Source organism: Ascoidea rubescens (assembly GCF_001661345.1).
Source record: "Ascoidea rubescens DSM 1968 unplaced genomic scaffold ASCRUscaffold_4, whole genome shotgun sequence".
Lineage (NCBI taxonomy): Eukaryota > Fungi > Ascomycota > Saccharomycetes > Ascoideales > Ascoideaceae > Ascoidea > Ascoidea rubescens.
Window position 1 is genome coordinate 584,516 of NW_017962916.1, and position 23,498 is coordinate 608,013.

General features: G+C 35.8%; 12 protein-coding genes across 12 annotated transcripts; 6 read left to right on the forward strand and 6 right to left on the reverse strand.

The window, feature by feature from the left end:
* Positions 1-292: 292 nt before the first annotated feature.
* ASCRUDRAFT_80268 (uncharacterized protein) lies at positions 293-484 on the reverse strand (the record flags this gene model as incomplete). The annotated part of the gene is made up of 1 exon (XM_020194479.1): positions 293-484. One exon carries the CDS (start codon positions 482-484, stop codon positions 293-295), a length of 192 nt encoding a protein of 63 aa, XP_020048225.1.
* Positions 485-1,322: 838 nt separating this feature from the next.
* On the forward strand, positions 1,323-2,943 carry ASCRUDRAFT_80269 (MFS general substrate transporter; the record flags this gene model as incomplete). Its single annotated transcript, XM_020194480.1, has 2 exons — positions 1,323-2,738; positions 2,929-2,943. The coding sequence occupies 2 exons, from the start codon at positions 1,323-1,325 to the stop codon at positions 2,941-2,943; spliced, it is 1,431 nt and encodes a 476-aa protein (XP_020048226.1).
* Positions 2,847-4,346, reverse strand: ASCRUDRAFT_75177 (ADP-ribosylglycohydrolase family protein). Its single transcript, XM_020192958.1, has one exon. The coding sequence runs from the start codon at positions 4,057-4,059 to the stop codon at positions 2,932-2,934; it is 1,128 nt and encodes a 375-aa protein (XP_020048227.1). The 5' UTR covers positions 4,060-4,346; the 3' UTR covers positions 2,847-2,931.
* A 334-nt stretch (positions 4,347-4,680) lies between these two features.
* On the reverse strand, positions 4,681-8,184 carry PEX6 (AAA family ATPase peroxin 6; the record flags this gene model as incomplete). The annotated part of the gene is made up of 2 exons (XM_020190392.1): positions 4,681-7,723; positions 7,784-8,184. The coding sequence occupies 2 exons, from the start codon at positions 8,182-8,184 to the stop codon at positions 4,681-4,683; spliced, it is 3,444 nt and encodes a 1,147-aa protein (XP_020048228.1).
* Positions 8,185-8,599: 415 nt separating this feature from the next.
* Positions 8,600-9,158, reverse strand: COX7 (cytochrome c oxidase subunit VII). The gene is made up of 2 exons (XM_020192959.1): positions 8,987-9,158; positions 8,600-8,886 (listed from the first exon to the last, which is right to left on the reverse strand). The coding sequence occupies exons 1-2, from the start codon at positions 9,053-9,055 to the stop codon at positions 8,773-8,775; spliced, it is 183 nt and encodes a 60-aa protein (XP_020048229.1). The 5' UTR covers positions 9,056-9,158; the 3' UTR covers positions 8,600-8,772.
* Positions 9,159-9,618: 460 nt separating this feature from the next.
* ASCRUDRAFT_33362 (FAD-dependent oxidoreductase) lies at positions 9,619-10,677 on the forward strand (the record flags this gene model as incomplete). Its single annotated transcript, XM_020190421.1, has 1 exon — positions 9,619-10,677. The coding sequence occupies one exon, from the start codon at positions 9,619-9,621 to the stop codon at positions 10,675-10,677; it is 1,059 nt and encodes a 352-aa protein (XP_020048230.1).
* Positions 10,678-11,267: 590 nt separating this feature from the next.
* Positions 11,268-15,275, forward strand: SWR1 (chromatin-remodeling protein SWR1; the record flags this gene model as incomplete). Its single annotated transcript, XM_020189553.1, has 3 exons — positions 11,268-11,872; positions 12,149-15,089; positions 15,219-15,275. Coding segments are annotated over 3 exons (3,603 nt in total), but the record flags the coding sequence as incomplete, so codon positions are not given.
* A 161-nt stretch (positions 15,276-15,436) lies between these two features.
* BNA1 (3-hydroxyanthranilate 3,4-dioxygenase) lies at positions 15,437-15,967 on the reverse strand (the record flags this gene model as incomplete). Its single annotated transcript, XM_020192456.1, has 1 exon — positions 15,437-15,967. One exon carries the CDS (start codon positions 15,965-15,967, stop codon positions 15,437-15,439), a length of 531 nt encoding a protein of 176 aa, XP_020048232.1.
* Positions 15,968-16,196: 229 nt separating this feature from the next.
* On the forward strand, positions 16,197-17,501 carry ASCRUDRAFT_33538 (2-aminoadipate transaminase; the record flags this gene model as incomplete). The annotated part of the gene is made up of 1 exon (XM_020190438.1): positions 16,197-17,501. One exon carries the CDS (start codon positions 16,197-16,199, stop codon positions 17,499-17,501), a length of 1,305 nt encoding a protein of 434 aa, XP_020048233.1.
* Positions 17,502-17,639: 138 nt separating this feature from the next.
* Positions 17,640-18,501, forward strand: SNF7 (ESCRT-III subunit protein SNF7; the record flags this gene model as incomplete). The annotated part of the gene is made up of 1 exon (XM_020194899.1): positions 17,640-18,501. Exon 1 carries the CDS (start codon positions 17,827-17,829, stop codon positions 18,499-18,501), a length of 675 nt encoding a protein of 224 aa, XP_020048234.1. The 5' UTR covers positions 17,640-17,826.
* A 234-nt stretch (positions 18,502-18,735) lies between these two features.
* Positions 18,736-19,836, reverse strand: ASCRUDRAFT_56478 (scavenger mRNA decapping enzyme). The gene has a single exon (XM_020191183.1). The coding sequence runs from the start codon at positions 19,824-19,826 to the stop codon at positions 18,825-18,827; it is 1,002 nt and encodes a 333-aa protein (XP_020048235.1). The 5' UTR covers positions 19,827-19,836; the 3' UTR covers positions 18,736-18,824.
* Positions 19,837-20,149: 313 nt separating this feature from the next.
* ASCRUDRAFT_75182 (uncharacterized protein) lies at positions 20,150-23,052 on the forward strand. Its single transcript, XM_020192961.1, has one exon. It carries the CDS (start codon positions 20,253-20,255, stop codon positions 23,013-23,015), a length of 2,763 nt encoding a protein of 920 aa, XP_020048236.1. The 5' UTR covers positions 20,150-20,252; the 3' UTR covers positions 23,016-23,052.
* Positions 23,053-23,498: the final 446 nt, after the last annotated feature.

Here is a 23,498-nt window from a genome sequence, read left to right on the forward strand (position 1 = left end):
AAAGAAAAAAGTGATATTCTACATTTCACTACTTTTCATTTTCTAATTGCTCATTCAAAATCTTTAATTTCATTCAATTCAATTCAATTCAATTCAAAAAAACAAGAGGAAAGGAAAGAAAATAAAATAAAAGAAAATAAAAGAAAGAAAAATAAAAAAAAAAAAGCTGTTCATGATTTGCATTAAAATGATATTATTATTAATATATTAATAATTAATAACATTACTCCAATCCAGATAATAAAGGTCTTGTAACACAAATAATAATATTCATCACATTCAAATCACAATATTATCCTCTAAATAAATAAGCCAATAATTTACCCAAACTCGCCTGCAGATATATCAAGCCTTCTCCAAGATTAAATACAGTTTTCATGTCTTGATTGTGCATTACACCGCATTTATCCTTTGATCCAGCATCCAGCAACAAAAATAAATAGAAAAACTTCAACCACTGACCAATCAAATTCAATAGCAACATATCTGAACCTGACCACTCAACTTTATTACAAAAATTCCAAAGCAAATCAGGGAAGTGGGACCCTAGCTTTCAATTGGACAAAATCTTCTTTTGTACCCAATATTCTCTCACCGTTTTTCAAACATTGTTCCAACTTTCTATTGCTCTCTGTTTTAGAACAATGTTTTGCCAACTGAAAAAAAAAAAGAATCAAAGCAAGCACTACTGGTTTAATTCTAAAAACATGATTATGGATATCTTGTTTTCTTTTTTATTGACTGTTGGAAATTTCGATAAAGTCAAAAAAGCGAGAAAAGAAGTTTCCTTAAAAGTATTTTACCGACATGTATGATCTGCCCATATAATTATTTATCCTAATTCCTAATATTATTAACCCTAAAACATTAAAATGGCTTAACCTAACTTGGATAAGCTTAACTTTACAACCCCTTTCTGGAGAAAATCTGGAGAAAATCTGGAGAAAATCTGGAGAAATTCTGAATCAACCTATTTCATTTGTTTTATTGCTCCCAATTGCTCAATATTATCTTGAATTTTAAATGCTAAATTTTTATTGCCTTTCTTCATTGGAAATTATCTTTTAGACCATCAATGTTAAATCAGGGAAAGAACATACCTTTTTTAGTAGTTTTAGTACCACAGAATATGCGATTCGCATTGAATGTTTATCATAAGAAAAAAAATCATTTAAATTGATTGAATTCTCTTTATTTTTTCCTATTTTTTTTTTAAATAGATAAATCATATTCTTGATCATAATTTTTCAAATTCAAAATAAAAACACAATTTATGACAATCATTTGTGTCTGAAAAAATGACTCAATCTGATCAAAATAGTATGGATGAAGACCAAAATCACCAAAGGGTTATTAGACCTCCTCAATTCACTTCAAAAGCAATAAAACACTACTTGAAAACAAGATTCACAGAATTAATACCATCAAAAGAAGAAATGAAAGCAAATAAACATTTGCTAAATCCATTCAAACCTTTAACACAAATGACAGCCAAGCAGTGGAATTTTTTTGGCATTGCATTTTGGGGTTGGACCTTAGATGCTTTTGATTACTTTGCTGTTTCTTTAAATGTTACAAACATTGCTCATTCTTTAGACAGGTCCACAAAGGATATTACTTGGGGCATCACTTTGGTTCTAATGTTAAGATCTGTTGGTGCTATCATATTTGGATATCTAGGTGACAGGTATGGTAGAAAGTGGCCTTTTATTGGAAATTTAATTTTGTTAAGTGTCTTGCAGATTGCAACTGGATTCATCAATACTTATAAACAATTTTTAGGTGTTAGATCACTTTTTGGAATTGCAATGGGTGGTGTCTTTGGTAATGCAGCTGCAACTGCTTTGGATGATGCTCCTGCTGACGCTAGGGGTGTTCTTTCTGGTATATTTCAACAAGGTTATGCTTTTGGTTATTTATTAGTAGTTATATTTCAAAGAGCCATTACTGACACCACAGCAAAGGGATGGAGGTCTCTATTTTGGTTTTCATCGGGTCTTTCTGTCATTTTTATTGTTTGGAGAGCCTTCTTACCGGAAACAGATGCTTTTATTAGACACAAACAGCAAACACTAGAAAGTACCGAGGAAAGTAGCAATAAAAGATTTCTCATTCAAGCTAAACAAGCTTTGAAAACTTATTGGTTGATTATGATTTACTTGGTCATCTTAATGGCTGCTTTCAATTTTATGTCTCATGGCTCCCAGGATTTATATCCAACCATGTTGACAAACCAATTAAATTTTGATCAGAACCAATCAACCTTGACAAATTCTTTAGCTAATATTGGTGCTATCGTCGGGGGGTTCTTTTTTGGTTGGAGCACCAATTTTATCGGAAGAAGATTTGCTATTATTATTTGTTGTATTGGAGGTGGTGCAATGATTTACCCCTGGGCTTTTGTTAGAAACGATGGTATTAATGCTGGTGTTTTATTTTTGCAATTTTTTGTTCAAGGTGCTTGGGGTACATGTCCTTTGCATCTTTCTGAACTATCTCCTCCACATTTCAGATCATTTGTTACAGGTGTGTCGTACCAATTAGGTAACTTAGCTAGTAGTGCTTCATCAACAATTGAGGCTGCAATTGGTGAAAGATTTCCAATCTTTATTGAGGGAAAAGAAGATGTGTATGATTATGCAAAAGTTATGGCTATCTTTATGGGTTGTGTGTTTGTTTTCCTTTTGGTTGTAGCTCTTTTTGGACCTGAGAATAGAGGAGCTGATTTGAATGCTGAAGCCCCAGAAAATTATGCTCGAGAAGCCAAATTTTATAAAGAAGCTAATGATGAAGAAGAAAAAGTTTCATCTGAATACAATAGGAAAAAAAGATCCTTCGAACATTTAGAAACTCATTAGATACCATGATGATACATTAATGATTTTATATTTTATATTTTATATTTTCTTATTAACTACTTAATGAAAGTCCCTAATTGATTAGCAATTTTTTCTTATGCTTGTCAAGTAATTTGAATAAATATTCAAATGGTTCTCCAACGTCAAGAGTATGAAAATAAAAGTCTTCTGAATTAAAAAATTCAGGCAATTCTATATTTGGATCAGCTATCATCAATTGGGCAGCCAAAGAACCAGTTGAATCAGAATCTCCTCTGTGGTTAATTGAAATATCTAGCAAATCATCAAAATCTTTTGCTACTTGACTAGAGTAAATAGCGATTCCCAATGATTCGTGAGCTACCCAACCTTTACCAAGCCTACCAACTAACTCATCATGTCTCAAAATATTCTTGTTTTTTTTAGATTCTTGTATAACGTCTACTAAATCCTCAAGATACTTCAACATATTCAAAACTTCTTTTTTATCATCTTCGGATTCTAAAAATTCACTATAAGCTGTTAAGATTTTCAAATTTTCATTGAAAGACTCATCGAAGGACTTTCCTTCCATGATAAGCTTTAAATAACCTAGGAAGAACCCACCACTTAAATAACCCATTGGATTAGAGTGCGTGGTGGCGCCCTGTCTGGAGCCTATATCAAATAATTCAGGCAATGATAGCCTCTGTGACAAGATAATCAATGGAGCAACTCTCATAATTGTGCCACAGCCCTTTGAGTTGTTTAGCTTATCAGAATATGTACCCATTTTGTTGTTCTTTATAGCTCCAAGACATGTCAAACCTGGGGCTCGAGCATTCCACAAAGATTCATAAGAAAGTAACTTGTTTTTTTTATTTGATTTAAGGATCTTCCAACGCTTTGGCTGATCAAAACTTACATTAGAAGTTCCATTTTGCTGTGTTAAATACCAATCTTTGTAATTTTTCCAAATTTCAAGAACTAATTTGTCGCTGTTTATGTGATTGCTATCTTTCAGACCAAGATAATCGAAGATTCCATTTAAACAAAAGAAACTCATTTGAGTGTCGTCAGAAACCAACCACTCCCCCTTAGCTAGTTTGGTTTTTGTAATACCTGATTTTCCAAATACTTCTTTTATGAAGCTCCAAGTCCAAAACTCCACCTTTCTACCAATAGCATCACCAATTGCTCCTGCAACTAATACTTGTTTGATTTTGTTTATAGTTATGGCCATTGTCCAAAACACTGAATTTGCTAGGTTAATTTTTCTTTTCTTTTTTTGTTGTCTCACAGCTAGATAAAGGAGCTAGCCTTTTTTATATAGTGTAAGATCTAAAACCAAACAGAGACCACAGCCTGCGAGTTTCTGGAAAGATACAAATTTATGGATAGAAATTCAGTACTTATTGCTAGTGCCTTGAGTTTATTTTAGCTACTCCTCAGCCTGCTATTGTTTGCTTATAATTTGTTTATGATTTGCGCTACGTTGCAATACAAGAACAGAACAATAGAGACAAGCTTCTATTGTTTGTATTGGTACTTTTCTTTGCCCAAAATGCATTTTTGAAACTACCAAAGCTGTTCAGAGCATGTTTTTGGTGGCTCGCAACAGAAAATCTTCTTTGTTTCGCCAGTTTCTCTACAACTCTATTTCTGTGTCTAAACATTGTTCTGATTAAACCTTTGCTGATGCTCTGCAACAAAATTTGGATATTACAAAAAATGGTAAAGAATGAAAGAAATTTACAGATCACAAAGTAAGTCATTATTAATCGAATAGACAGAGATGTTTATACGGAAAATAAAAAGTGGAATATGAATAATGAATTGTAGTAAAAAAAAATTGGTTTGGCTCCTAAATATTTTCAAAGCTTTCCCTCACCTTGATGTAATGTTTCAATTCATCAGCAGATATACTAGGTATTAGTTCATTTCTCGCTTTGATGAAATCCTGTTGTTGAACTACGACATCTGTATCCTCACTTGTAGCTACCACATCAAACCAAGTTCGAAGACTTATAGGACCTTTTCCTTCGAGAACCATTCTTTCATTATAATCTTTAACCTTTTTATCGACTTCTCCTGCTCGTCTGGTCATTGAATTCAACATCGCGTCACTGCAAAGAGCATAGAAATCAGCACCAGTGAAATTAAATGCACAGGTCTCAGCAACCTCCTTTAACGAAACCTTTTCATCCAACTTGAACTTTCTAGTTAACGCTTCTAGAATCTTCAATTGTTTGTCATGAGTATCAGAAACACCCAAATACAACATTTTATCAAACCTTCCTGGTCTTAATAAGGCGTCATCTAGCAAATCTGGTCGATTTGTCGCCCCTACAACAAAAACGTCATCTCCACCACCATCACTGCTGGACATACCATCCAACTCTGCTAAAAGTTGAGACACAATTCTATCCATTACACCACCAGAATCTCCCTGATTACCTCTTTTTGGCGCAACAGAATCTAACTCATCAAAAAAAATCACACAAGGTTTAGCATCTCTTGCTTTTTGGAAAACTTTTCGCACATTTGCCTCAGACTCACCAATATACATGTTCAACAACTCCGGTCCTTTTACACTGAAAAAATTAAGAGAAAAATTTGTTGCTATTGCCTTTGCAAGAAGGGTTTTTCCAGTTCCTGGTGGTCCATAAAACAATATTCCCGATCGTTTTTTAAGCCCATTATTGAATAATTCAGGATTCTTAAGAGGCATTTCAATTGTATCCAAAATTTCATCTTTAACGAGATCTAATCCACCGATATCTTCCCATTTCACATTCGGAATTTTGGGTGCACCGATCGAATCACTATACTTTCCTCTAGTTTCATTAATTGATTTCTCAAAACTATTTGGGAAAATACTAATATAACCGCCAGTAGCTAAAATTAAATCATGAAAAGAAATCTGTCTATCTTTTAATAATCCCACATTATTTCTGATAAAAGAATAATAATAATCCAATGAAATATTCTTAGCATTACGAACTATCACATTTAAATCCTTTGGTGTAAGCCCAGCTGATTGCAAACTTAACGAGCTCGCTACAATATCATTTCTTGGTATAAATTTAAAATTTGAAGTTTTAAAGACCTCAATAAACTCATGATAAAAATTCGATTCACTGTTTCTTGAATAATTTAAAGTATCAAAATCAATTAAAAACTTGAATATTTCGTTTCTTTCATTTTCATTAGGAACACTAATTGGAATCTCAAACTTGATCAAGCTTCGAATATCTTCACTTATCTTATCCAAATCATTAATTGATATAATAAATATTATTCCAGGTTTTTTAAGATAATCATTAATCATTTCAATAAATTTTAAATTGAAATTGTTTTTCTTATCCATCGAATCGCTTGGATCATTTGTAGAATCATTTTTTTTACACAAAGCATCAAAATGCGTGAAAAAAATTATTAATGGAGAACAACTCTCTACAATTTTATCTAATTTACCTCTTATCATTCCCACGGTTTTCAAATCCTGGCCTGGAATTAACAAATCATAGCAATTTAGTTCAATTAAATTGATACCCATCTCAATAGCAAGACTTCTAACAAGGGTTACTTTACCAACACCTCGGGTTAGAGAGTGTAAAAGTACAGTGGTTTTTAGGTTAGTTTTAGATTTGTTTTTAAAAGATGTCAAGGAAATTTTAATTAATTTTCGGAGTTTTTTGGCATAACTAAAGAGAACTGAATCACTGTTATTTGAAGGATATTTAAAATAAGGTCTTAGATTAAGATATTCATACCAATTAAAGCTTGTTGAGTTTGAAGGTAATTTAAAATTATTGATTATTCCGGATTGAACCATTTTAGTCTGAGAAGGATCAATTATAAATTGTTCCAAGGATTCCGTATGATTATTTTGATTGTTTATTATGTTATCATCACTTGAAATATCAGTGATAATAAACCAGACTATGGCATTATTATTTCCTTTGGGGATGATGGAAGGAAATTGCAAACTAGAGTTATCGTCATCAAGATTGGAACTGTTGAGTGTATTAGGATTTTGTATTGTATCTCCATAAATATCAAAATAATTTCTAGCCATTTGAAGATCTATTAAAATTGGAATCAAATCATTTTTTTTAACCAACCTAAATTTTGATTCAAAAAATTGTTTTAATTTAAGTAGGAAAATGGGTTGATAAGTTTTATTTAAAGAGATTGGAGAGGATATTCTTGAGATGGTGGCTCTTTTAGCGACTTTGAAATTTGAAAAATAATCCTTTGGTAATTGGTTTGTCAAGTTTTGTTGTTGCTTTTGATTTGAATCTGAATCTGAATCAGAGTCTAAGTCGTTGGGGATAATTTTTGATAATATTAATCTTTTGGGCTTATTTAAATTGATTAAAAAAATTGGGGATAAATAAATTGTATTTGAACTATAGTTGTTTGGCTCAATTAATGCAAACAATTTAATTTTAAAAAGGGTTTTATTTTTCAATTTGATATTGATAAAGTCACCACTAAATGAGCCAAGTTTAATTAAATCTGATAGTTTAACAAAACCAAAAATTTGATCGTCCTCTTTTAGTAATGGATCAGGTATAATGTTATTTATTTGATGAGGCAATGGTTTAACATTGAATTGAAATTCATATTGAAACTGGTTTTGAATTTGGCCAGTTAGAGATAGGTTAAATTTAGAGATGTTGTTGTTATTGTTGCTATTGTTGCTATTGCTGTTGTTATTAGTAGGATTATCATTTATGGATTTAGTAACTGTATTTGAGTTTTTAATTAAGGTGATTTTGGTTTCATTTGAGATTAAACCTTGATTGAAAGGTTCAGTTAGTATGACCTTACCATCGTTGATTATATTTTCGTTAATGTTATTAATTTTGATGATATTTTTAAGATTTTCGTCATTGATACTATTGAATAGATAGGAGTCCTTTTGAATGATTTTTTTATTAAAGAAATCATTGAAAAACAGTTTTAATTTTTGTTTTGGTAAACTATTGAAGATATTATAGTAAAAGGAATTTAGAGATATTACAATGTGGTCTAAGAATATGGGATTAACAGAGATAATCAAGGATTTGTCGATAGTTAGATTTTGATGAAAGTTCAAAAAGTTTAGTATTTTTATGAAGTAGTTATCCAAATTGTTATCAATTGAGTGTAGTTTGAATACTTTGAAGTCTGATAGTAACGAAGAACCCAAAAATTTGATTGAAACGTATTTATCGTTGATTTTGAGAACATCAGAATCGAATAGATCATTATATAGGCTTTTTGATATTGAGACCAAATCGTTTGAGAGAACAGTTGAATCATTGAGGAATATTGTGTTGACCAATATGGGAGATGAGATGGGTGTGTTTGGCTCCATTGTTCAAGCAAAGTGGAAGAAGATTCTGCGTGTTTGGGAAGATGTAAAAAGGATAATGGTACTAATTTATAGAATCTAATGAGACTTTTCCATAGCTTATCGATAGAACAAAGCAAATCATATAACTTATAAGCTCAGATGGAGGAGTTTTTGTTGAAATTTGGGATGGAAATTTCCCAAGTTCTAGGTTTGCCCCGAATTGCCGATGCGGGACGCGTTGGGGCAAAAAGGGACGCTCTGAAATATTGAATATAAAAAGTATAAAAAAATATAAAAATTATAAAAAATATAAGCAGCGAGATGTTGTAGAAGGATTTTCTCATGGTTTAATCAAATATAAGGCTTAGAAGAAGAATGTGTATTTAAATCTAACATTTAAATGGTTATTAGAAGTATGAATTGAATAAAAAATTTACTAAAAAAAAAAAAAGCGAGCACCAAGAATTTCAATTTTTTTTCTTTGAATATTAATATTGGAAATAAATCAACCAAAGTTATTGTTATTAAAATATCATTTAAATCATCCTGTGAATAGTGTAGAGTACATTAAATCAAATCAAATAAAATTAAAATAAACAGATACTAGACTTATTTCTTCTCTTTGATTCCGAGAATGGCTCTACCAGAGTAATAAAGAGTGGCACCGGTGGTAAAAGCAAATAAACCCCAGAAAGGGTAGATGTAGAATTTAGAACGAGGGTGCTATTGGCAACAATTAGTAACGGTTGGTTAGTAAATGAAGAAGGAATTTCGATAAGCAGGTGCAGAAAAGCTGGGAGATAGAAGTCTACTAAGAACATACTCTCATCCATAGTGATTTATCAGAGTTTTGATATAATCTTTGTAATTCAATAACAGTGTTTTTTGGCATTTTGGTGTTGATTGTGAGTGAGTGATAATATGTGTTGTGGTATGTAAATTGGAATTGATAGCTCAGATGTTGGATATAAGAGGTGATAGTGAAATAAAGGGCATAACAGTAATCACCTTTTCTCGCAATCTCAGCCAATGAAAAGCGGATTTTTTCCAATTTGTTTTTTTCACACCATTTTCAATACAACTACCGAGTATTAGACGGAAACGTGACTTGGATCACGTCTTCAAACCGATATGTGGTCGGAAGTGGTGCGGGAGGCCAGAAGCGAGCTCGCTGAAAATGGCCTTGCCCGACGCTTAAACGATATCCCAAAGCGATACGCGGTGTAGTTTTCCGGCCCGATCTCAGCGCATCGGTCTGTTCGTGATTTCCGTGCTCCATTTACGGCGCACTTCGAGCTCATTTCTCTATCTCAGACATTGGATTTGATGATGAGATAAGAAATCGAGTTGTTGGAGATGAGGTATATAATATGCCTCTAGTTTCGAGGTTTTTTTTTGCAATGATGGATTGTTTTCTCTTTTGTTGCTGCTTATCCACTGTTTGTAACATTTGAAATGACTAAAGCTGTGGTCTTGGGTTCTGGTATTATTGGTTTATACACTGTTTTTCATTTGCTTGAGAAGCAGATCAAGCCATCGGATATCACTGTTGTAGCTGAGTATTTCGCTGATGATCAATCGATAAACTACACTTCGCCATGGGCTGGCGGTAACTTTTGTGCCATTTCTCCCTCTGATCCTTTATCGTTGGAAATGGATAAGTTTACTTATTTGAATTTGTTCAAAGTCCAAAAGGCACTAGGTGGCCCAGAAAAGTCTGGTTTAGACATGATGCCAATGACCGAATTCTGGGACTACGATCCACCTTCTGAGAAATTAAAGTCTTTGCAATCCTATTTGAAGGATTTCAAGATCTTGTCCAGGGATGAGTTGGCCAAGAAAAACGAACCCAAAATCAAGTTTGGTATCAGCTACACCACATGGAACTTCAACTGTCCATTTTTCTTGAAGAAAATGAGTGATTACATGAGATCCAAGGGAATTCTTTTTGTTCAAAGAAAGCTAACTCACATCTCGCAAGCATTTTTAGATGAATCTACCAAGGTTGTCTTCAACTGCACAGGAATTGGCGCCAGAGATTTGGTCAAGGACCACAATGTCTTCCCTGGCAGGGGCCAGGTCGTCGTCATCAAGGCTCCTCACATCAAGGAAAACTGTGTTCGCTGGGGAAAGAGCACAGCAACCTATATCATCCCCAGGCCCTACTCCCAGGACTCGTTGGTGTTGGGTGGCTTTATCCAGAAGGACTGCTGGTCTGGCGACACTTATGGCGATCAGACCGAGGACATCCTCAGGCGAACCACTGCATTGTTGCCCCAGATCCTCGAGCAAAACGCCCATGGCAGTAGAATAGAGGACCTTGAGATCAAGAGAGTGGCTGCTGGATTGAGGCCTTACAGACATGGTGGACCTAGGGTGGAAGAAGAACAGCTTCCTGAGGGCAAGAGTGTGGTGCACTGCTATGGCCAAGCTGGCACTGGGTACCAGAGTGGGATGGGCTGGACCAACACTGCGACAGATCTCTGGCTCAGGCGAAGGAGTTCAAAGTTGTGATTGGGCTGTGATCGGGCTGTGATCGAGCTATAGCATTCTCCATAGAGAAGTGCTGCCATTTCAGACCAGCGATTTGGCTTTTCCAAACGCTTTTCCAAACGCACGCAGAGTTCGCGCAACATTTTTTTTGTTTTTCTTCCACCCACGCTCTTTATCGCTGGAGGAAGTCGTTATATTGTGTTTATAACCAAACAAGTTTCTTATTGCTAGCTGCCTGCTTCTTAAATGACTTCTTCTTCCTTCACTTCTCCTGTATAGTACTATTCTCTAGATTTATGACAAATAAAACCACTCCCCTAATAAATCAGACCGGAAATTCTTCGCAGAAATCACACAATTCACATGAGAAAACAGAAATACCCAAAAATGATTCTTCAGATCCAGTCGTAGTCGCTAAAAGAAAAAGAGGAAGACCTAGAAAAACGAGCATCACTGAAAATAACACCACCAACAACACCAACAACAGCAAAAACAAGAACAACAAGACTAATTCCAAACCATCCACCCCTGCCCACGAAGGAAGGTTGTTGCGAAAAAGACCTAACCAAGACAACTTTCAAAATTCAATATCAAAAAAACAAAAAATTAAAAAAATCAAATTTATTTTCAACCCAAAACCTCCATTATTAAACCCTTCTCAGCGCATTCCCCCTCCAAAATTTTCTCAATTTGAACACTATCTAAACTCTTTCAAGTCCCTAGACAACGACGTTTCAATCGACACATTCAACGACATTGTTCAGAAAGATTCACTCCTTCTAACCAAGATCAAACATGGTCTTACAAACAATATTCTAAAACTAAACGACAGCAAAGAAATCATCAAAATTCCAAAGGAAAAACCCTACCAAGACCCTATAAAGTACTCACAAATTGTTCACAGCGATCACCTCCTTGCTCATGCAATCAAACTATCCAAAATCCATAACGACTTGCGTAAAAATCACATCTTGAAATGCAAAAAAATAGCCTCAATGATACAAATTCACTTCAATAGATTGAAAAAACTCAAGAAAAATGAATACCAACAAGAACTAAAAAGAAGACAAACGTTGGCAAAATTTGTCATGAGATTAGTTAAATCATACTGGAAAAAGGCTGAAAAGGCTCATCAAATCCAACTCAATGCTAAGCAAAAAGAAATCCAAATGGAAAAGAGCAACATTAATATGACAAAAATGGTTCTCGAGTCTCAGTTAAGAACTGTAGAGCATGTAATGAAAAACAACTTATTAAGTGGTTTCCCCAAAAAGACTCAAAATCAAATCAATTCTGATTCCGATTCTGATTCTGACGACGGAATTGATTCCGATATTTACTCTAATCCTTATGACTTAGAAGCTGAAACTCCTAAAACTAATACCACTGACAAAAGTGAAAGTGAAAGTGAAAGTGAAAGTGATACAGACAGTGAAAACATAAGTGGCACTGAAAGCGAATCTGAAAATAAAAATAAAAATAAAAATGAAAGCAAAAAAAAACACATTCCTACAAAAACTCTTACTATAATTGATTCAAATAATAACACACTCAAATTGCTCAACAACAAATTTCCTAATCAGAATCAAAATGACAACTACACTGATGATGATGATGATGATGATGACAATTTTGATCAAAATAACAACTTGCAATCTCTATATAGCGAACAGGATTTGCTACCCTCATCTCCATTTCCCGATACTTATCTAAACACAAACAAACTTCATTACTCAGAGGAACAACGCAAACTAATTGAAGAAACAGATAAACAACCATATGATTCGCTTCTTGATAGTGATGATGAATCCTTGTCTGAAGAATCCTTATCCGAATCTGATCATCTATCTGCTTCTTCTCAACCTGAGTCGGATGGATATAACCTTTTCAATTTACTACAATCAGATCCAAGTGATACTAACGATAGCTCAAACGAAACTATTTCAGAAAATAAACAAATAGTTAAAAACAATAACCTCACTACTCTAACTCATACTGATAATCAAAACAATTCAAAAATTAATAATAAAATCAATGAAAAAATCAATGAAGACTCACAGCCCTCAATTCCTGATGTTCCAACTCCCATGTTGTTGAAGGGCACACTCAGAGAATATCAAAAACAAGGTTTGAATTGGTTGGCCAGCCTATACAATACAAACACTAATGGAATCTTAGCGGATGAAATGGGTTTAGGGAAAACTATTCAAACTATTTCTTTAATATGCTACTTGGCCTGTGAAAAACATATTTGGGGTCCCCATTTAATCATTGTGCCTACATCTGTTATGCTTAATTGGGAAATGGAATTTAAAAGATTTGCTCCTGGTTTTAAAGTACTAACTTATTATGGAAATCCTCAGCAAAGAAAAGATAAAAGAAAAGGTTGGAACAAGCTCAATGCCTTTCATGTTTGTATCACTTCCTATCAATTAGTTTTACACGATCATCAGTCATTTAGAAGAAAAAAATGGCGTTACATGATTCTAGACGAAGCTCATAATATTAAAAACTTCAAGAGTCAACGATGGACATCCTTATTAAATTTCAATACAGATCATCGTTTACTTTTGACCGGCACTCCCTTGCAAAATAATATCGGCGAATTGTGGTCATTATTATACTTTTTAATGCCTTCATCAAAAGGGAATCTATCAATGCCTGAAGGCTTTGCCAATCTTCAAGATTTTCAACAGTGGTTTGGAAAACCCGTTAATAGACTCATTGAATCCGAAAATGATTCATCCACAAAAGAAATTGTAAATAAATTACATCAGATTTTAAGACCTTATTTATTAAGAAGACTAAAAGCAGACGTTGAAAAACAAATGCCTGCCAAGTATGAACATGTTGTTTATTGTCGATTGTCAAAAAGACAGAGGTTCCTTTATGATGATTTTATGTCTAGAGCGAAAACAAAGGAAACACTATCTTCTGGTAACTTTTTATCTATTATAAATTGTTTGATGCAATTAAGAAAAGTCTGTAATCATCCTGATTTATTTGAGGTTCGACCTGTGATAACCTCATTTGCAATAGACAAATCAGTGGTTTCTGATTTTGAAAGTGATGAATATTTTATTAGAAAAAATTTAACTAAAAGCCAAGATAGATTTCGATTAAATTTATCTTCTATGAATTTTGTGTTTACAGAGAATGAGGATTTCAATACATTTAGTTGTGAGTCAAAGAAAAGATTGAATGCAAGCAAGTTTTTGAAAGAAGAATGCGATAATTTAAATAAATTATTAATAGAGCCTGTGAAGCCCAATTATAATAATATACAAAAATATTACAAGTATCAAAAATATGTTGAAAACCAATCAATGCTAGATCATATGAAACAGCTACTTTATACTAATGAATTTAGGTGTAATAGAAAACCAGTGTTTGGAAAAAATCTAATAAATTTATTGACAATCAACAGAAAAAAACAGTATGAAATTATTCAAAGCGAATTTTTATTGTCTGAATGTTACAAAGAGCTGGTTAAAACAATAAGAAAAAGAACAGAATTATTGAAAGACATTATTGACAATTTTTGTTTTGTGACTCCACCTGTTGTTGCTTTAGACATACCTTCCAGGATTATTCCTTCTCCTATAAGAGAACATGTAATTTCATTGAAAATGACCAATCCATATCATTCAATACAGACAAATTTATCGATTGGGTTTCCTCATAAAAGTTTGCTTCAATATGATTGTGGCAAGTTGCAAAAATTGGCGGGTTTATTACAAGAATTAAAAGACAATGGACATAGGGCATTGATTTTTACTCAAATGACCAAAGTGTTGGATATATTGGAAAAATTTTTAAACAGTTTTGGATATCTTTATATGAGATTAGATGGAGCTACTAAAATTGAAGATCGTCAGTTATTGACGGAACGATTCAATAATGATCCAAGAATCACAGTTTTCATTTTGTCTACTAGATCTGGAGGATTGGGTATTAATTTAACAGGTGCAGATACAGTTATATTTTACGATTCTGATTGGAATCCTGCTATGGACAAACAATGTCAAGATAGATGTCATAGAATCGGGCAGACAAGAGATGTTCACATTTACAGGTTAGTAAGCGAGTTTACTATTGAGGAGAACATTATCAGGAAATCTAATTTCAAACAAAAATTGGATAACGTTGTGATTCAAAAAGGTGATTTTACTACGGATTATTTTAACAAGTTGACTATATCTGAGTTGATTGGGACGGCCAATGGGTTGAAAAATGTTGATAATATAGAAGAGATTGATCAAAAGAATCTTATTGCTTCATTAGCGATGGCAGAAGACGCAGAAGACGCCAATGCAGCACAAGAAGCAATTAAGGAAAACGAGATGGATTCGCATGATTTTGATGATTTTGGATCAAGATCGACAACACCCGTAGCCTCATCAAATCCCCAGACTCCACAATATGAGAGCGATGTGGAATCTAGTGTGGTGGAGACAAATAATAACAGTTTGGTTGAAATTGAAAAAGAAGATGAAACTAAAAAAGTAGATGAATATAAAGGTGAAGAATATGAATATGAATATGAATACTTTGATGACGAGGATTTTGGACATATTGATAATTATATGTTAAAATTTATTGAAGAAGGATACTATTACGATTAATGTTCAAACAAGTTTAGAATTACAATATATATAAAGAGGGAATAAGAATGAGAATGAGAACAAGAATGGGAATAAGAATATTAATAAGAATAGTAATATGGGTTTGAATTTCAAGATAAATAAAAAGACGAGTTATTTTGAGTTGAAAAGTTCTACTAAATTTGAGGCTTTGAGTAGTTTAATGTTCCACAGTTTTTGCAAGTTCTTTTATCCAAGTCCCTGTCAAATTCTAGGATTCCTTCTTTGATTTGGGTTCCTAGATCAGTTAGATAAAACTCTTTGTTGTAAACAATTTCTTTACAATTTGAACAGTACCATCTTATTTGATCGTTGAGATTGGATGGTCTATCTTGCTCAACGACGATTCCAATTGTGTTGGCAAAACGAACAGGATTATGAGGGACATTTCCAGGCAAGAGGAAGGAGTCGCCCTTGTTGATAATTACATCTCTAAATAGGCTTTTACCATCATCGTCTTTATCAACTATTTTCAAGCACATATGACCTTTATACATGTAGAACCATTCAGGAGTCTGATTGACGTGATAATCAGTTCTTTCGTTAGGCCCACCAACTATCATGACAGTGAAACCACCTCTGTGAAGGCAGAAGTTATTGACCGGAGGCTGTAGTAGGTGCTCGTTGTCCCTGACCCACTTGTCGATGTTTATTGGTTCTGGCAACATTGCTGGTGGTAAATAAACAGCTAAAGCAGTTATATACAATAGTTTGAGAACAGAAAATGAGTTGAAAACTGTGGAAGATTCGTACTAAAAGAGCCACTCCGGCCCAATGAAAATCCGGAGAAAGAGCTGGGGATGAGCAACTGTTCAGGTGAGAATTAGAGCAAGATCTTTCGATATTTGGCAGCACTAAGCACCAGTTTAGTGAGCAAGAGCCTGGTAAACAGCGGGAATGGCAGGCAGAGAGATCAACTTGTTCAAGGGATACGCTTCCCCCAGACTCCTTCCTCGTCTCGAGATTCTTGAAGCATCGTCGAGAATATTGAGACCTGAAAAGAGGACCTACGACGAGGATCCAGAAAACAAGCATCCTCTCTTGTATGGAACAGACATTGGAGCCTTGTGGGTTCGAGAAGAGATAGCCCAGTGGAGCAACAGCATCTTTTTTGCAGACGAGAAGCACAGCAGGGCCAGGGCCAGAGCTGACAGCATCAACTTGACTGGGGGCGCCAGCTATGGCATTTGCAACATCTTGCTACAGTGCACTTTGCCCCACAACAGCTTCACCAGACAGGCCTTTATTGTGACGCCCACGTACTACTTGATCAACTCGTCCTTTGTCGACGCTGGCTTCAAGGGCAAGCTCACTGGTGTGGAGGAGGACGACAATGGGAACTACGACCTCGAGGCCTTGGAGAGCAAGATCAGGGAGCTCGAAAGCAGCTTTGAGAACTCCAACATCGACGACTCGTCGATCCAGGGTGGTGCCAATCGCCCATTCAAAAAAGTCTACAAGTATGTGTTCTATTGTGTTCCTGAGTACTCCAATCCAACAGGAAAGTCCCTTTCGACTGAATCAAGAGTGAAGTTGGTTGAGCTAGCCCGAAAATACGACATGCTAGTGATCTGCGATGATGTTTACGATCTTTTGAACTACCAAAAGGGAGTGAAAACGTACAAGAAGAGAATGGTTTATTTGGACAGAGAAACCCAGAAAGACCCAGAGAGTTATGGCAACGTTATATCAAATGCTTCGTTTTCCAAGATCATTGGACCAGGACTACGAATTGGCTGGCAGGAATCTATTAACGATAAATTGGCCATTATATTATCGCAGGGTGGTGCAAACAAGTCAGGGGGGACACCAGGCCAGTTCAATACCTACATTGCTGGCGAGTTGATCAAGTCTGGAAAGATCAACACAATCATTGATGGCCTCAACAAGGTGTACTCCGAGCGAGCAGAAGTCGTCAAGAAATGCTGCAAGAAATACTTGCCCGAGGGCACCACCTTTTCTGGTGCTTCAGGAGGATACTTTATCTGGGTGACCACTCCTGATCATATTGATTGCAGAAAGGTTGTTGAAAAGGCGAAGGAATCTGGCTTGATTCTAGCTGGAGGAGACGATTTCGAGGTGAGTGGAGACGTCAAAGGCTGGGGTCGAAACAGTGTCAGAGTAGCAGTCAGTTATATGGAAAAGGAGGACATCATCAGAGGATTCCAAATCTGGGGAGAGACCATCCAATCTCTTCAGTAAAGAGCTTCAGTAAAGAGCTTCAGTAAAGTCTCAGTAGATACTTTAAATATTGTTTTAAATATTGCTTTAAATATTGCTTTAAACATTTCTTGCAATAAACCGGAATAAAACAATACCCACCTTATCACGTGCAAGTACCGGAAGTCGTATCTTTCTTTTGAAGATAGTGAAGTGATTACGATTGTTTATCTCATTTTTTTTGTTGCCTTTGAATCAACAGACTTTACCAATTTGATACCTTTTTCTCCCACAGACTGGATTTTACGTTTTATATCTTGCATTTTATTATTCTGGATTGCACCTTTTACTGGATACAAAGCAAAAAATGTGGTCATATATTTTCGGAGGTGCTCCAGCTAAAAAGGAGCTACCCAAAAAAGCCATTGTTGATTTAAGAGGACATATTTCAATGTTAAATAAGAAAATAGCCCATTTGCAAAACCAGATCGAAGAACAAGACAAAATAGCTCGTAAGAATGTGGCGACTAATAAGAATGTTGCCAAAACTGCTTTAAAGAGAAAGAAAAACTATCAAACACAACTAGAAAAGTACGAGTTACAAATTGACTCATTAGAGTCGCAGTTAATCTCCATAGAAAGTGCAAACTTGAATTTGGAAACCATGAAGGCCATGAAACAAGGTGCAAAGGCTATGAAGGCCATACATGGCGACTTGAATGTGGACAAGGTTGAAAATACTATGGACGATATTAGAGACCAAATTGATTTATCAAACGAGATTTCCGAAGCCATATCAAGACCATTGGGTCAAGAAGCAGATGAAGACGAACTTGAAGATGAATTGGAAAAACTACAGTTGGAAGAAGCAGAAACTGTTCCAATAAAGAATCAAAAGGAAAAAGAAGAGCCAACAACTACAACAAAATTGCCTTCAGTTCCAAATTTGCCATCGCCTTTAAAGAATACCAAGAACAAGATTGAGGAAGAAGATGAAGATGAAAAGGCATTAAGAGCATTGCAAACAGAAATGGGATTATAATGAATAGTTTTTTTTTCCTTTATTTTATTTTATTTTATTTTATTTTATTTTATTTTATTTTATTTTATTTTCCTCTTTATTTTATTTTCAGGTTCATTAATAGTAAATAATATCTTATCTCATTTTTTTTGTATTTTTTTGATAGTTTCCATTTTAAATCCTACTTTAATTTTTTTTAATTTTAATTTTAATTTTAATTTTTAGATTATTGTCTTACTCTACTCTTTTTTTTTTATTATTTTGTTTTTGATGACATAATTAAGAAGTATAAATTTATAATAGTATATATTAGTTTATATATAATAATATATAATCTAAACGTGTTAATCATTAGAGTTATCTTGAGTTTCGTATTCTTGTTTGAACCCAGTGTTTGACCATAGTTGATGGTTTTCAGGTATGAAATAAGTGATATTTCTTGTTGAATAATCGATATTGTTTTGCAAATTCTCAATTATATCCTGTAGCAATATCGCTTTACCTATTGAAATCTGATTACCTAAGCCATTGTTTTTCAAATTGGTTATATGAATATGAAAATGGTAGTAAGAAGGTTGGTAATGAACAAAAATTCTCAATTGATTTGCGTTGATCTGGTGGTTATAGTGAATCGGAATTTCTTTTTGGATGGTGTTCAAGATGGAGATTAGCCAGTCCAAATGCTTTTCTCTTTTTATATCTCTTATAGACGATATTTCTTTGCCATTGTAGGGAATTAAAATGAGATACAAGTTATCTAGGGTTTTCCCATCCCATTTCATATCAGGTAAAAGAACAAAATCGTTCTCTTTCTTAATGATAACCTTGTCGGATTCTGCATTGTTGTACAATATGTTGTGAACCCATTTTATTCTATCGCCCTTCATTGTCTCGATGTAAGGTTTGACGTACTTGCTGTAGTAGTAAGGGGTTTCAGTGATGATAATTGAGTCTCCAGCATCAAATTTTTTGATGTGCTGGGAAGTAGCAGGATAGATCAAATTGAGCTTGACACTTGGGGTTTGTGTTAGCGACTGGTTCAATAGAGAGAGAGACCAAAAATAGACATCGTTATTCTGAATCAAAGAAATGTTATTCAAGTCAATTAGCGTTGATAAATCCAGGCTGTTACCATCACCAGCACCAGCACCAGCACCATTGGGACTGAGGTCAAAATGGGTCTTTTCCAAGGAGACAATCGCGTCCTGACCATAAATAGTTCCAAGAACAGCACAGTTCTTGAACTGGGGGCTCGAGGCAAGAGTTCTGGAATAAACAAAGGCCCTGAGCAAGGCAGAAAAGTCGACAGAGGAGACCATTTGCAGCATCTCCAGCATCTCCAGCATCTCCAGCTGTGTTGAAAGCAGCTCGAGTAGATCTGTCGCCGTGGCAGCATCGCCGGCTTTTGCTTTCCGCTTTAGACAGCGCTATCCGACGAGGCTATTTTTAGCAGCCCGAAGCGAGCGCACCTGCTGCATCCGGACTGTCACGTCATTCCAGCCCGGTACGGGAGTTACGCGTGCGACCCCCGTTTATGGCCCGTAACGGAAAAAGTAATCTTCCTCAATTGTTCTTTTAAACACCTTTCTAACTTCCACTCGTTGCTCTGTTCTCATTCTAACTTTTCATTTCTATTGTTTCCTCTGGATTGCTTGTTTTTGCTATAACTGTTCTTCTCTTTGGTTCCTCACTCCTCTTCTGCTTTTTTCTCTCTTTGTTTCTCTTCGTTCCTCGGAAACCTCGTTCTTTTGCTTTTGACACATTCATCAGCTATGTCTTCTCTTCAGCCTACCACCTCCTCTTTCTCAAATAAAACCTCAAAGAGCTCCAGAAGTTCTCAGGATCTATCTAATCTATCGCCCGAGTTCTTGCCCATCGTCACTTTGCTCTCTGCTCAGACTCACAGAAGGTACCATGAGGGCATTTTCAATTTGCTCAACGACTTGAACAGCGATGGCAAACCTGCTGACAGGAAATGGCAAGAGGTTTATGGAATACTCACTGGAACTCAATTGGCCTACTGGAATGCTGAATTGCTATCCAACAACAGAGGTGATCCAGAGCAATTCTTAAAGGCTTCTTCAAAACCAAAATATATCAACATTTCTGACGCAAACTATAAAGCATTGGCTTCCCTCCCAACTTCTTCCACTCCCTCCTCTCCATCTTCTTCCCTAAACAATGTGATACTAATTTCAACGACTTTGAAAAACAGATTCATTTTGCAGTTTCAAAATCCTGACAAATTCATCAAATGGCATGCCTCTTTTAGATTATCAACTTTTGAATACACTTCCCTACAAAAGGCTTACACTGCTGCCTTACTATCAGCAAGAGGCACGCGATTATCTGACATCAAAGTCATACTATCCGAAACAAAATTCAACTGCGAAGAATGGACAATGGTGCGATTTGGTTCTGGTTCTGCTTGGAAAAGATGCTACGTTGTGATTGAACAACCAACGAAAAAACAAAGAAAATCAAAAAAACACAATAATGGCATTATGTATTTCTACGAAAACGATAAAAAAGTGAAAAAAAGTGCTGCTATTGCTTCAATTGTCTCATGCAAAAGTTGCTATGCTGTCTATCCTCAATCCACTATATTTATCGATCAAAGCACTCAAATAAAAATGGAGGTTGAAATGGTTTTCCATACAGATTTCCAGAAACTGAGTGGTTTCAAAAAATCCAAACACCCAATAGACACAACCGTCTTCCTAATGCCGGAATCTCATTCTTCTGTTCCAGGCTATGATACACTAATTCGTTTCTTAATCCCAACATTTGATGCCTTCAATCTCTATGGCAGACCAAGCAAATTAATCGCTGAAAAATCAAGCATCTATTCTCTTTTATTTGCTCTACCAGTACTACCTCATGTTTACTACTTGCCTTTGGAAGATGTTATCAACTTGACCTCTTCTTCCGCATCTATTGCCTGGTCTCCTGAGGAGTGGGAAGTTCGAATCAAAGAAGTACTAAAGGGCAAAACATTTGAAGGCTATGAAGGTTACAGCTTACCCCAAACTGTTCCCGATTCTCCTCTGGTTACTGATGGACAATCTGTTCATTCAATTCATTCTGTTGTTTCAATATCAAGGTCCCCCAATTTATCTCAAAATGAACTTCTAGGTTCTTACACTAAAAACATGGTTGATAAAAACCAACAAAGTTTGACCTCTGTTATGAATAGTGAACTGAATGCTTCTTTATCCCACTCTTCTAGCTATAACCAAATTCATCAAACTTTGGCCTATCAACAACGTCAAAGATCTCCCGAACGTCAACGATCTCCTGAACGTCAAGGTTCTCAATCTCCCAGTCATAATCATAATCATATCGCATTACAATACTCAGGCCAAAGCAGCAATGTCAATAATAATGATCAAAGCCACGGGCTAAATCAACAGCAATATACAGGTTCTTCAAGTAGCTTTCAAACCTCTAGAGGATCTGATAACTTTTCTCAAAACAATTCAAACCAGTATCTTCAAAATCCAAGGATTGTGCTTCCTGGTCAAAACAACCCACCTTACCAACAAATTCAAACTCATTCCCAACCTGCAGCTCAGCCTCAACAGCAATTCCAACCGCAGCAACAAGCCCCAGCCCAAGACTTTAGAAACAATCAATATGGCAATTATCAACAAACTCTGGGTGCACCTGGAATGTATCTACAAGGCCAACAACAGATTAATCAGCTTCCTCTGCAGTCCACACGAGGCCAATATACATCTCAACCACATGCCAACTATCCACAGCAGCCTCTGAACTATCCTCAAAAACCCCCATCATCCTACAACCAAGGTCTCCAACCCAATTATCCACAACAATCTCAACCTACCCAAAACTACCAAAACTACCAAAACCCCCAACCCAAATCTCAACAACTATATCCTCAACCCCAACCAAATCCCCAAGCCAATCCCCAAGCCAATCCCCAAATTAATCCACTAATTTATCAAGAAAACACTCAACCCCTTCACTTACACAAGCAAAATCCTATTAGCCAAAATGTTCCACCTCAAAAACATTTGACCAGAAAAACCCCTGCAGGTTTTGAACCAAACTCCCCCGGCACTATGCCTTTGAATTATAATGCCAATAAGTCCAATCCTAACATAAATTCAAATATTCAAGTACCAGAATATATGGCTAATCCAAATTCTTCGGGTGCTGCTGATAACAATGGCTACCCACCCACCCACCCCTTACCCCAAATACCACAACCACAAGTTGGTCAAACCAACGCTCCCTCCAAGCCAAAGAAACTACCACCCTATCCCGTCGAGGACCTTCCCTTTGCTTCAGAGCCTATGCAGTATAATGACCCAAACCAAAGCTACGGCAACCAAAGCTACGATCCCAATTACGCTGAAAACTACAACCAGGCCCCATCCAACCTACACAATTACCAGCCTAACCCAGTGGACCACCTAGCCCACTCGTTGAGCAACACTCACCTTGTTCAGAAGAACTACCCTGGCCAGGGAAATGGCACCGCTCCCTACCAGAACTACAGCCACTACTGAGTGGGTCTGGTTCTTTGTACATTAGCTTCTCTTCTCTTCTTCTCTTCTCTCTTGCTATTTATAGACGTAATAAAACTCGCTTTGTGGCTCCAAACCTCCATCGCGCACGGTCTGGGCGTGTAAATGCCGGCCCGGGCCGTGTAAATGCCATCCTGGAAATTGCGAATAAGTGCAGTGTGAATGAGCTGCCTCAGCAAATAACGAGCACCACTCCAGCCTTTGCTAGCCTCTGCCACCCTCGCTGTTTATCTTCAAATGAAGCTTGTCTTTGCAAATCTATGCGAACCCTCTGCTAATTGATCTAGCCACAAATCGTTACTACTCACAGACTGTACTGCTGTCCTGGTTGTAATTTTATAATGCCGCCCTCTAAGTATAATCGTTCTCGAAGCAACTTTTCCAAGAGCTACCATTCAAATTACAGCAACTCCAGCTCAAACTCACCAAGGACCTACTCGGTCACCCCTAGCACTCCCTACACTG

Excerpts from the sequence above, each read along its gene's own strand:
- ASCRUDRAFT_75177 (XM_020192958.1), bottom strand. The coding sequence starts at position 4,059 with ATGGCCATAACTATAAACAAAATCAAACAAGTATTAGTTGCAGGAGCA.
- COX7 (XM_020192959.1), bottom strand. The coding sequence starts at position 9,055 with ATGCCAAAAAACACTGTTATTGAATTACAAAGATTATATCAAAACTCT. Across the intron at positions 8,887-8,986 it reads ATAAATCACTATGGATGAGA|CACCCTCGTTCTAAATTCTA; the intron begins GTATGTTCTTAG and ends TGTTGCCAATAG.
- ASCRUDRAFT_56478 (XM_020191183.1), bottom strand. The coding sequence starts at position 19,826 with ATGCTGGAGATGCTGGAGATGCTGCAAATGGTCTCCTCTGTCGACTTT.
- ASCRUDRAFT_75182 (XM_020192961.1), top strand. The coding sequence starts at position 20,253 with ATGTCTTCTCTTCAGCCTACCACCTCCTCTTTCTCAAATAAAACCTCA.